Here is a 12,913-nt window from a genome sequence, read left to right as displayed (position 1 = left end):
AATAAGGAAAGACAACTGAAGTGTGGATGACTTGGCTCGTCTAGGCTCGTCATCTTCAGAGTCTCTAGATGTTCTTGATTCTTGTCCTTTAATTATTAGTTCTCTTGTATTAATTAGCTGATGCCTTCAAGGTTTGCTTCCCTACTACAGCTTGATTGTACTCTGTTTTTCCACTCATAAAAAAAATAAAGATAAATAACAAAGGATAGTATTAATTTTTTAAAACATAATTACATGCGATGAATTGGTTTACAATAGAGGAAATAGAACCATGAATGAGACTGGATCCTCTTAAATAATGGCTTAGGTTTGAATCATATGGATGAAAAAAATATCCTTATAAAAGAATCTCATTAGAGGTATTTAACTAGATTTTTCAAAAAAAATTATTATTACTAATCAAAGGAAAGAGAGGAGATTTAGAAGAAAAAGAAATTTATATTAATTACATTAAATTATTCTTAATTTAATAATTTTATTTGACCATTTTAAGTATGTAATATATTTATTTTCTTTTTCTTTCTCTTGATCCTCCCCAACAAAATAAGAAGAAAAAAGAACAAGATATTAAATAACCACTTCAAGTCCCAAGTTCAAAAAAAAAAAAAAACCATATGCGACTTTGAAATCTTAAATAAAAAATAAATTAAACTAAAGTTGTAGAAAATTTTAGGACTTTAATTAAAAAAATAACTAAAAATTATAATAGATTTTACAACCCTTAACTTAAAAGTCATAATACCTAGTACCACTTATCTCTTTTGAGTAATAATTTGAAATCCACTCCCAAATGTAAAAATCAAAATTTTTTCACCTCCTTTGAGTATAAGTCCCAACAAAAGCCTGTTAAATAAAACTAAATATGCATTTAGTTTTTTGCAGAGGAAGTCAATAAAACTTCGAGTATTTGCTATAAAAGAAAACGGCCCTTTTGGCAACCCTATAAGCTCATATCAATCGTACTTTGTTTATTCTTCTACATAAAGCCAAAACTATATCTTATGACTTTTAGGAATTAATTATTGATAATAAATGATATTAAATATTTTTTTTGTGAGTAAGACTCTATAAAGATATTTATAATCTAATTATATTCAATTTATGTTGTTAAAATCAAATAAAAATACATAAATCAAAAGTTAAAAATATGTTTTTGCAACCCTACTGTACAATAGCCATGCGATGCACGAATAAACTTAGAGAGGATACATTCTAAAATTATATATAAAATTCTACTAATCTTTTTTTATATTATTAAAAAATATAAAATCAATTCAAATTCCCATAATATAGAACTTAATTTTAAATTTTATAAAAGAAATATTAAAAACAAAATTAACTGAATTAATTGAAAAAATGTAAAATTACTTAAACAATTAAAAGTCATCAGCATAATATTATATTCAGGTTAATTTATGTTGAATTTAATCAGATATCACATTTATTATTTAATATAAAAATTTACATAATTTTTTATGATTTTTTAAATAATGTAAGTTAATAAGTATCAATTTAGTTATTTAATTTAAAATATTCTCAATTTAAATTAAACATTTATAACATCTTTTAGAAGTTTATAACAATTTTCTATTAATTAAAATTACTTAATTTCAAATTATTAATTTACACAAATTGATAATGTTTTGTCACGTACATAAAAAATATTCTATTTTTTTTTAGAAATTCATTGTAAAGTAGTGATGGACCATGCTCCTCACACTATACAACACATATATACATTAGAATATTTGAAGTTTTCCAGCAAAAATATATTGAAAAATTCAACAAAAAATAATAATAGAAAAAATTCATTTCTTATTTTTTTAATGAGATATATTTATAAAATTAATGTTTATTATGTGCGTAATATTTGCGATGTACAAAAAGTCTAAAAAAATTATAATAATTGTGATATACATGTAATTTTTTCTAAAACAAAATTTTAGAAAATTTTCAGACAAAATAAAGTAGAAAATTAAATTATAATAAATAAAGTTTTTATAAATGATCAAATATAATTTAAATTTTTGTGTCTGGTTTTTTTTATAAATAATCAAATGTAATTTAAATAATCAAATGTTTTATATAATATATTGCTAAGGTCATATAGTCATATCAATCGTCCTTTGTTCATTTTCCACATAAAGTGAAAACCATAGCTTACGACTTCTTGTAATTAATTCTCGATATTAATGAGTTTTTTTTTTTTTTGTAAGTAAGACTCTATGAAGATATTTATAGTTTAATTATATGCAATGCAAGTAGTTAAAATCAAATAAAAATACATAAATCAAAAGTTAAAAAAAAAAAAAAAAAACTGTTTTGGCAACCCTATAAGCTCGTATCAATCGTACTTTGTATATTCTTCTACCTAAAGTCAAAACCATATAGCTGATGACTTTTAAGAATTAATAATTGATAATAAATTATATTAATTTTTTTTTATAAGTAAGACTCTATAAAGATATTCATGAGTTAATTATATTCAATGTAAGTAGTAAAAATCAAATTAAAATACATGAATCAAAAGTTAAAAAAAAAATATTTTTTATCCCCACTATTTGTAAGCCTAAACTCATCTTAACTTTTGTAAGCCTAAACTCATCTTCACTTTTGTATGGATAGAAATAGTTCACATTTGTATGGATAGAAATAGGAGAGTCAAACTTATTCTTAATTTGTCTTATTGTCATGTCTATCAAAAGTTTATTTAGTCCTCTTATAATAAGTTGAAGCTTTTATTTCGTAAGACACTATAATATCTACCTTAACATATAAATCAATAAAATAACAATATATGGAAAAAGAGTTTTATAGGGTTGTATGGATGAGTTACAATCCTAATAAGAAAGCACACATATGAAGTAAATCCAATGTGGCATAGACTTTATAACTACTGAATAGTTTGAAAGCTTTTGGCATGAGAAGTGTGAACTAACTTTTATCTTATTTTTCATTTGTAAGAATTAAAAAAAATATTAAAAAATTTATAATAATTCATACGTCTTATTGAATTAATTTAGATTTTTTTATAAAATGTGAGCTAATTGGGGTAACTATTTTTTTTGTTTTTGTTTGAGTGATATAAAAAACACTACAATATATAGTGCAAGTCAAGTTATTTAATGGGCTTCAAATGACTCAACAAATTTTAAGTTCACTATATTTTTTAGTCAATCTTTTTTTAGGCTTAAATATGCTTTAAACCCTTATAAAATTACATTTTTTTAGTTTTATTTCTTTAACTTTTATTGTAGGTTTTATTATTTTATAAACATTTTTTTATAAAATGATTCTCATAATCATTTATGCAATATGTTTAGAAGCATGTCATCTTATCTTATCATACATCAAAGAGCTTTGATTTTTGGACACTCATATAGTATAAATATAACACCCCGAACGAATTATATCGGTATGAAAGGAATCAGTTGTACATGTATGAAACTGTACAATTAAGAATAACTTAAAGGAACTAACTGGTACTTTTTATACCAATAAGATATATATATATTTTTTTATAGTCTATCACTTAAGAACTCCACATTTAAGTGTACTTAAAATAAATAAAATTTTAGGAAAATAATAGGCCTTTTGTAATTAAATAAATAAGAGAAATAATTTTATTAATTAAAATAATAATTTTAAGGTAAATAAAATAAATGTGTGTTTTTTTTAAAAATATTTTATTTATTCATTCAATAGGGAGTAAAATAAATTTTCTTTATATAGAATGATAAAATAAAGAAAAAATAGAGAAAATAATGGGCCTAAAGTACTCAAGGTAGACGTAATATGTCACTTTTTACTTTTACAACATTATTCTATGCCATCTCTTCCTCTCAAATCCATTCTTCATTCTCTAAAATCCTTTCTTTTCCTGTATACACTCAAATTTGTCTCAGTAAAATGACGATCTCAGACTTTCTAATAGTTGGATCATTATGAAATTTGAACATGTGATTGGGAGGTTATTTCTGTACACACCCACCATTGGAATTTGAAAAATAATGTCTATGGTGGAAAAAATGTCCTTCGCACTAAGCTTTCTCTTTTTTCACATACACTAAACATGTCCAAGTAAAACTACAATCCCTGACTCGTCAACCGTTAGATTATTGTGAAATTTGGACACCACCTTTGGTACCCCCTTTTACACATACTCACCATTTGGATTTGTGAAATAATATTTTTCCAAAGAGAAATTAGTCTTGCACCTTAGCAGTAAAATAGAGGCTACAATCTCTTTTCTTTCTCTGTAATGCTTGGAAATCCTAACAGAATAATTAGAAGAAAAACTTAAGGAGTCTCACAGAATCACTAGAGATGTCGCTATCACTATCGGACTTCACCCGTGATCCCGCTTAGAGGTTAGGGATGAGTTTATCGTAGGTTAGAATGAACATGTGTAGAGATCCTTAGAGGAACAAATTGAGGTTTATTTTAGTATGTTTATTGTATTGAAATTCTTCTTATATGATTGTGTGAAATTGTTTGATGGGTTTTACTCCCCATGTTGTGAGAAACATTTTTGTTTAAATTTTTTATACTTTGGACAAGATATGCTGGATTGGCATGATAAATTGTTATATTGAGATCATGAAATTGTGATTCAAATTGTGAGCAAGTGACTAATTGAACCTGTGATGAATGGTGAGATACATGTGTATGGAGATATTGTATGTATTGAGTTGTGAGTTATGAATTGTGCAATCAAACAATTGTAAGACCCTTTAAGACAACAAGTTTTTACACAACGAGCATTGTGATGGAATCCACTGTGAGAACTTGATGACTTGAATCACTTTGAGGGGCGACGAGTTAAAATGATTTTGAAAACAATTAAGTAATTGTGTCTATTGCATAATTTATAGGTAAAATGTATATGATTCATAAGGTCTGATAACATTTTACTTTGGGATTATACCATTGTAATTGTGATTGAGTGTATGTGATAAATTGAGTATGTATTGACTTGTAATACATATGTGCATTGAGATGTTGCGTGCATTAAGTTATGAGCTATGAATCGTACAATCACACGACTATAAGACCCTTTAAGTGTGACGAGTTAATGCGCAACGAGTATTATGATGGGAACCACTATGGGGACTCGACGAGTTTAATCACAAGCACAACGAGATAAAATTATTTTGAGAATAATTGAAGAGTCGTGTGTTTTGTACAGTTCATAGATAGAGTATGTGTGCTAAAATGTTTTTTGGGTTGGACCTGAATTAGGAGGGAGAGACTCGGACGGACTCTTCGGAGTCTAAGCCTTAGGGTAAATATACTCGCTTTGAGTGCTTCTTTAAGCATGTGTCGATCCCACATGGTTGGAGCATTCTCGCAAAACAGCATGACTCTAACTGATCTCCTTATGATTTTACCTAGTAATAGTGATCTGACTTACTAGTGTATGGTCTATCTTGTTATGTACTCCAAGGCGCCCCACGAGATTTTTCACTAGTATGGTACCACATTGCATATAAGATTGAATCTTAGAGTATCTATTGTATAATGTTTGTGTATTGATCGATATTGATTGATTTAGTGATATTGTGTTTTGATCCTTGAGTACGTGAATGATGTGAAAATGAATAAGACGTGTTGTGTTGAGATGTGATGTTACGCAACAAGTGGTGGAATAATGTGAGTTATGTTTAAGTAAGTTGTATTTCGTGTATATGATATGTATATATGCATGTTGTCTTGTTTCTCTCTATTAGGAATGTGATAACTCACTCTTCGTGTGTTGTTTCTGTTTGGATCCTGTGATAATCTCGAACTTTGTGTTCGTGAGAGTAGATAACTAGGTACATCGCTTTAAGTAACCTTGTACTGAAGGACGTCGGGACACAATGCTCTAATAGAATGTAACTTGGGGCATGAGTTTTTGTTTAATTACATGATATTTTGAGCCAAAAATTTTTCTAACACATTTTATTTGGTAATAATAGTGAAATAAATGTGAATTTTTTACTCTCGTGAACTATTTTATGTTAATCAAATAAAATATCATTTAATATAATTTCGTATTTTCATGTTATATATATATCGGGGTAGAAAGTCACGGTTATGGTTATGGAATGAGTAACATTTGAGGAAGTTTTTCAAAAACGTAAGTGAGAATAAAACACATTTAAAAATCTCATGTTGGTTTGTAAAAATAGTGAATGATCTTGAGAGTAGAAGATCTTAAAAAAAACTCACCTATAAAAAATTCTAATTGATGAAAGATTTTAATCAACAAAAATATTAAATAAAGTATTATCATATAAAATATCATAATATAAAGATTATAGAATAATTGATCATCAAGACATTACACTAAACAACTTATTTTTTATTAGATCATAATTACTTATTCTATTTACATTTCTCTTTCTTAAATCTCCTTTTCTCTCTGGGTTTCTACTTAAATGGGACATTCATCTAACATTTTTCTACAATAAGTTTCGGGAGACCACCAGTAACTAAATATATATATATATATATATATATATATATATATATATATATATATATATATATATATATATATATATATATAAAAGGTTACGAAAAGCATGACTGATTTAATTATTTTTTCAAGAATTTAATTTTGATTAATAAAATTGTAAAAGTTTTATCATACTTTATATTTATATTATCATATCAAATGAGTTTGCCAATCACAGTTATACATAAGATTAAATAATTTAAAAAATGTCATCAAATAATAGTAAAACAGTTATATATACTCATTTTTAGCTTCAGTGGTAGAAAGGCTTTGTATTTGAACTTTTTCAACATTAGCCTGAAAAGAGAAGTGCTACATGCTGATTAATTTCCTTTACAGATATATAGAACAACAGCACAATCAAAAGACTTCCTCAGTACCTGTACCTTAACAAAAGTAGGCATGAGTTATGCCTTGAAATCCACTAATTAATATGCTACACTCCAAAGTCCAAAATCTAATTAAGCCATAACTAAATTTAAGTACAGTACAGCCCAATCATGTACTTATGTCCACTAGCATCTCATTACCCCTTCATATAACAGTATCCAAAACTCACCAAACTCTGACCTATATGTCCTTTGTTACCACAAAAGTAGGCATCCCTCTGCCCTTGGTTGGTAGGTATCCTTATTTTTCTGGTCTGGTTGGTAAGCCTAAAATCTAAATGGGTGCTGTAGGATGAAACCTACTTTTCTGATTCGGACTTCAAGTGCGGCCAGATAATTTCTGTTGAGAAAAGTGAGGCTAAAGGCCCAGAGATCTTAAAGAACTTGAGGCAATTGCTTCCACCTAACCTGGAATGTAAAATTACATTTCGAATTAGTCTTTCTGGAATGTAATTTACATTCCGAATTAGGTGTTTCATAAACTTAAAAAGGTACACGAAGCCATTATGGAGGCGAAGAAGCAATTGCCAAAACTTGATTTGAACTTTGAAAAGGGAAACTATTAAGTATTAAGCATCCAGGTCCAGAAGATCAGCAATCAAACTATGCAATATAGCTGTCTCAATTTCAAAGGCCAATTCTTCTTGATCCTCCTCCAACCTACTCCACTGATCTCTCCTCTCCATGTCCTTTATGTAAGCATGTTTGTCAGCATGCCCTGCATCAAAAGCAAATGACCCATTTATCCAATCCTCAGTTATTCTCAATGTCTCCAACTCAAACTCCTCTTCATTCTTGTATTGGTTTCTACTTCCACTTAGTTCTTCCCTGAAAAAATCCAACAGAAGTGTATCCAAATAGTCTATACAGCCATGTGCTGAAACTCTTGCTTTGACACAATGTAGCAGCTGCTTTGCCTTTTCCTCAATCCAATCTTGTTCTTCAATGTCATCATTATCATCATCTTCTTCTTCTTCATATTCTTCATCATAGCCAGAGTTGTCATCCAATGAGAGACATTGGTCTAAGTTTGCAAGGTCAAATTTTGCATGACTCTCCAATTTTTGAACTGTTTGTATGAACTTCTGTTTTCTCCCTGCTCAAAAGTGAAAAGATTATTATTTATTAGTACTATTTTCATATGAAGCTCCAATTTGTCTATACAATTAGGATTGCACAATTGATGAATATCCATGGCAAACAAGCTAGTTGATTGCATGTATAGTTCATCTTATTTCAAAGAAATAATTATTTTTTATTCAATTATTAAGATAATTTTTCTTCTTCTTTTAAATGATTATTTTCCTAAAAATAGTAGTACCCAAACATGTCCTATAGAATGCATTGGTTGATAAATTTGGACTTAAAAGAGACAATTGAAGGGAAAGAAGGAGCTCATTACTTAGAATATTGGCAAGACTTTGATCAAAAGGTGAGAAATCATCTTCTCCAACGTGAAGAACTGAAACTGGACTGTGTTGTTCTTCTTGGCAAGTTGAAGTGTCCTGTCAAGATTACATACTAGTTTATATCAGTAAAAAAAAATATGATCCCAATAAACAGTTTGCATGAAAATCAGCATTAATGTAAATTAATTGTGATCAGCACCTGCAACTAACCCCATTTATCATGTATAATTCGCATTAGAAAAAATAATGAAGGAAAAGACAATCTAACCAGGTGAATTAAAATCTTACAATAATAAGCAAGATAAATTTGCAAAATGTTTCCAAAGGTCTTATAGTCATTACCAATACATATATTCATATAAAATAGTATATATTCTTGTGTAATTTTGTTACCACGATTAAAATATATATGAGAATGAAACAAACAAAAATTGGATTATTGGAAAATATAAAAAAAAATGAAAAAGTGCTGCACAATTCCCACCGACAGAAGATAAAATAAAATATTGTCCACAAATTATTTCCTACCAAACTCCTTTCTTTTGTCCTTATGTGATAATTCGTAAAAGAAATTAAAAAACAGAGAAAATTCTAACATGAAACGTAACAAAAGACAAACAGGCAAACATAAGAGCCTCAACCGCAGACACACGAATATTTGTGAAGATGCGTTGCAGTAAATAATTGCTCACCGTAGCCCGGGAGTCCTTGCCGACAACAAGGGGTGAAAAAAATGAAAACCTTTTACCCGCTTCAACGTTGTCGTTTTGTGGTTCTTCCCAGGACGAGGTTAAAAAAAAATCACTCTCAGTCCAACTAGAGCCACTGCTACAGCTACTACAAGTGGTGTTGGTGGACCCCACCATGAAATCCAACGGTGGTGGTGGAAGAGAAGGTTCCACCACGATATCCCTGAATGACTTCCACCGTATGATGTCCTTGATCTTCACCACCGTTGTGATGTTGACATCGCTGCTGCACACATGGCTCCTTCTTCTTCTTGTTCTTGTTTTTCTCCTTGAAGATGATAGCTTGCGTGAGAGGCTCCTCGGTAGAGAAAGCACGGAGGGTGATTTTGAGGTGAAGAGAGAGATGCTTCTTATGGTGTTCATGAGTGTTTGAAAGGGTGATGAAGATTTGAGTTCCATTTCGATGAGGCTGTGCATGCTGTTGTTGTTGGTTGGTTTTCTTGGAAGTGATTTGAAGCCGCTTGAGGAGCACGAGTTTAGATTCTCGCTGAGGAAGTCCTTCAGCATTCTTGGCCTGCGTTCCATTGAGTTGAACCTTTTCAGCTGCGTGCTCATTTTGGAAGGAATAATGTAATATGTGTAGTGAAAATGATACAAGGAGAAATTGAGTTATGTAAAGAGAGAAAGAGAGAATGGGGTTGGTGGAGAATTGAGTGTGAGAGTGGAATAAGAATGAATATATATATAAAAGGGTGAGGGAGAGAAGAAGAAGAAATAGAGAGGTAGGTTCTAGGTGGAGATCTCCATAATATTATTCTCATCAAGGTAAGGTAATAATATGGATATAGATATATATATATATATGAATATGATAGGTGGTGCTTGCACGCAAGTGAATTTCTGGAAGTTGCTGTGAAGAAGCAGTGAGGAACTAACTAATAACTACAGTGGTTGATTGTTGTGCAATACTAAAATGAAAAACACTATTTAGTTTTTACATTTACGTCCGTACGATTATTGGTTCACTTAGTTAATTATTTGGTTGAATCCCATAAATTAAAAAGGAAAATTTTCCAAAAATCACTTAGAAATGTGTTGGGTCATTATCAGTTTACTTGGATTAGTTTTATTAAATAATTTTTCAGCTGAATTGAATCAAAGAATTTGTGAGAACAGATCTCAAACTTAAAAAAAAACTTAATTACCAAATACTCAAGAATGATCCATTGACAATATTTTTATATATGTAATGAGATTCTAACTCATGTTCTTATATAAAATATGAGTCTAATATTTAACTGGATAAATTTTTACTAACTTAATTTGCCTGAATCATATATGTTAATTCTAGCTATAGCATTTCTCAATTGAATTATGATGTATGGTGTATTTGGATCAATGGTAAAGGACATAAAATCACAATGACACTAAAAACTAAAAATAATGGTGTGCTTGTTTTTGCCTTCAACGTAAATAATCTTAATCGACTTTGACTTAAAACTTAAAAGTGAAACTAAACCAAATATCTTGTTAGTTTGACTAGCCTGTCCTAACTGCTAAGCTAGTTTTTATACCACTACTAGTATGTATATCTAATAAGAAGAAAATGAAAGGAAATAATAAATACTATGAGGGAGAGACGACAAATTAAAAAGGGTATAAAGTTTAGGGTGTAAAAAATGAGGATTAACTAAAAGAAGGGTGTGGTTATTGAGGGGGGAAAGAGACAAAAAAGTGTAGCCAAGTGGATGGTTCTGTGATTAATTCGTGGGCAATATTTTATGTGTTTTGGGAGTGAAAAAGTGACAGCGAGGATCAAGTTGGAGGGTCTATTGGACTTGGAAGCATGTCGTGTAGTAATTGAGTTGACTAAAATGAATGTGCAACCGTGCAGGGCCCGGATTTGTCTGATAGTATCTCCAGCACATGCAGCAATCGGGACAAATACCTACTGATCAGTACTACTACTATGCCCTTGTCTAGCCGGAAGTATAATAGGAATACTCATAGTGTGTACCTTTTGTCAATATATAGGGATTTGCTTTGGAACAAGACCATGCAAGGATCTTATTTTAATATAGCTAACACCTTCACATTTCTCATAATGAAGCAAAAATGATATGGAGAGATATTGTTATTTGTTTATTCACACTCTCACTAGTCAATAATAATTTGTTATTATAATTTTAAGATAAAATAGGTTATGTATTAATTATGTAAAGTAATTTTATATTGTTATTTAATTATAAACTATTATATATATATATATATATATATATATATATATAATTTTTTAATTATAATAAAAATGTTAAAAGTTATGTCAACAGTAATTTCTCTGATGATCAGTTGACAGCATAAAAGTTTAACATTGATAATATATAGCCGTTAAATTCTAATTTTAATGGCTTGATAGTTTGAATTCTTTTAACAAAAAAAAAATTAACCTGGCTAAAGCATTACGAATTTTCAATTTTTCTTGATTTTTTTGCTCAATATTTCATGCTGAACTAATAGAAAACCATCTTTTGATTTCGTACAAATTTGTGATTTGTACCATAAAACATTATTCTTTCTATTATGTCTTTACTTACGGGCCCAAAAGCCCATAATAGAAAACCTAATAAAACTAAGACATGCTTTTTTTTCAAACTCTCACTTTTACTATTCGCACCCTTCAAATTTTTTGTTAACTTTTATCCCAATTTATAATACCTTTATACATGATTTTGACTTGCCAAGATTTTGGTTTGAGTAGAATTAGGGTAGGTCCCTTTAAATAAAGTTTTGTGGATAAAAAATATATGTGATTGAGGGAGATTCTTCATTAAAGGTGATCATTCAAGTTTTTAATTGATATTAGTCATCAACAAAGAGATTGAACACTATTTTACACTAATAAGTAATAACATGTTGCATCCTCATTCTTCATTTCATTTAATGGCTTTAACAAATGGATTAAAGGAAAATAAAGGATGAATTGGAGAAGAGAAATAACTCTTTCAAAGTTGTTTTTCGAGTAGCTTGATCATTCTTCATGTTTATTCTATATAATTTTTCAAATCTTTAACTAAATTATCTTTAGTAACAAGTCTTACTCTCAGTGTTACTAGGTATGGTCTCTTAAACAAAATTACAATAGCCATGCGATGCACGAATAAACTTAGAGAGGATACATTTTTAAATTATATATAAAATTATGCTAATTTTTTATATTATTAAAAAATATAAAATATAAAATCAATTCAAATGCCCATAATATAGAACTTAATTTAACATTTTATAAAAGAAATATCAAAAACAAAATTAACTGAATTAATTGAAAAAAATGTAAAATTACTTAAACAATTAAAAGTCATCAGCATAATATTATATTCAGGTTAATTTATGTTGAATTTCATCAGATATCACATTTAATATTTAATATAAAAATTTCAATAATTTTTTAACATTTTTTAAATAATGTAAGTTAATAAGTATGAATTTAGTTATTTAATTTCAAATATTCTCAATTTAAATTAAACATTTATAACATCTTTTAGAAGTTTATAACAATTTTCTATTAATTAAAATTACTTAATATCAAATTCTTAATTTACGCAAATTGATAATGTTTTGTCACGTACATAAAAAATATTCTATTTTTTTAGAAATTCATTGTAAAGTAGTGATGGACCATGCTCCTCACACTATACAACACATATATACATTATAATATTTGAAGTTTTCCAGCAAAAATATATTGAAAATTTCAACAAAAAATAACAATAAAATAAATTCATTTCTTATTTTTTTAATGAGATATATTTATAAAATTAATGTTTATTATGTACCTAATATTGTATATAAACTCTAAATTGAGTTAGGCTCATTAACTCGAGAGATCTTGGTTTGGATAATTTCTCAACATAAGAACACTAGGAT

General features: G+C 28.6%; 1 protein-coding gene across 1 annotated transcript; it reads right to left on the bottom strand.

The window, feature by feature from the left end:
• Positions 1-6,759: 6,759 nt before the first annotated feature.
• On the bottom strand, positions 6,760-9,933 carry LOC114418504. Its single transcript, XM_028383886.1, has 3 exons — positions 8,993-9,933; positions 8,294-8,396; positions 6,760-7,987 (listed from the first exon to the last, which is right to left on the bottom strand). The coding sequence occupies exons 1-3, from the start codon at positions 9,602-9,604 to the stop codon at positions 7,461-7,463; spliced, it is 1,242 nt and encodes a 413-aa protein (XP_028239687.1). The 5' UTR covers positions 9,605-9,933; the 3' UTR covers positions 6,760-7,460.
• Positions 9,934-12,913: the final 2,980 nt, after the last annotated feature.

This window comes from Glycine soja, chromosome 7 (assembly GCF_004193775.1).
Source record: "Glycine soja cultivar W05 chromosome 7, ASM419377v2, whole genome shotgun sequence".
Taxonomy (NCBI): Eukaryota; Viridiplantae; Streptophyta; class Magnoliopsida; order Fabales; family Fabaceae; genus Glycine; species Glycine soja.
Note: the sequence above shows the minus strand (reverse complement) of the source record. Positions and strands in the feature narration are given on the sequence as shown.

Excerpts from the sequence above, each read along its gene's own strand:
- LOC114418504 (XM_028383886.1), bottom strand. The coding sequence starts at position 9,604 with ATGAGCACGCAGCTGAAAAGGTTCAACTCAATGGAACGCAGGCCAAGA. Across the intron at positions 8,397-8,992 it reads GCAAGGACTCCCGGGCTACG|GACACTTCAACTTGCCAAGA; the intron begins GTGAGCAATTAT and ends TAATCTTGACAG. Across the intron at positions 7,988-8,293 it reads AAGTCTTGCCAATATTCTAA|GGAGAAAACAGAAGTTCATA; the intron begins GTAATGAGCTCC and ends ACTTTTGAGCAG.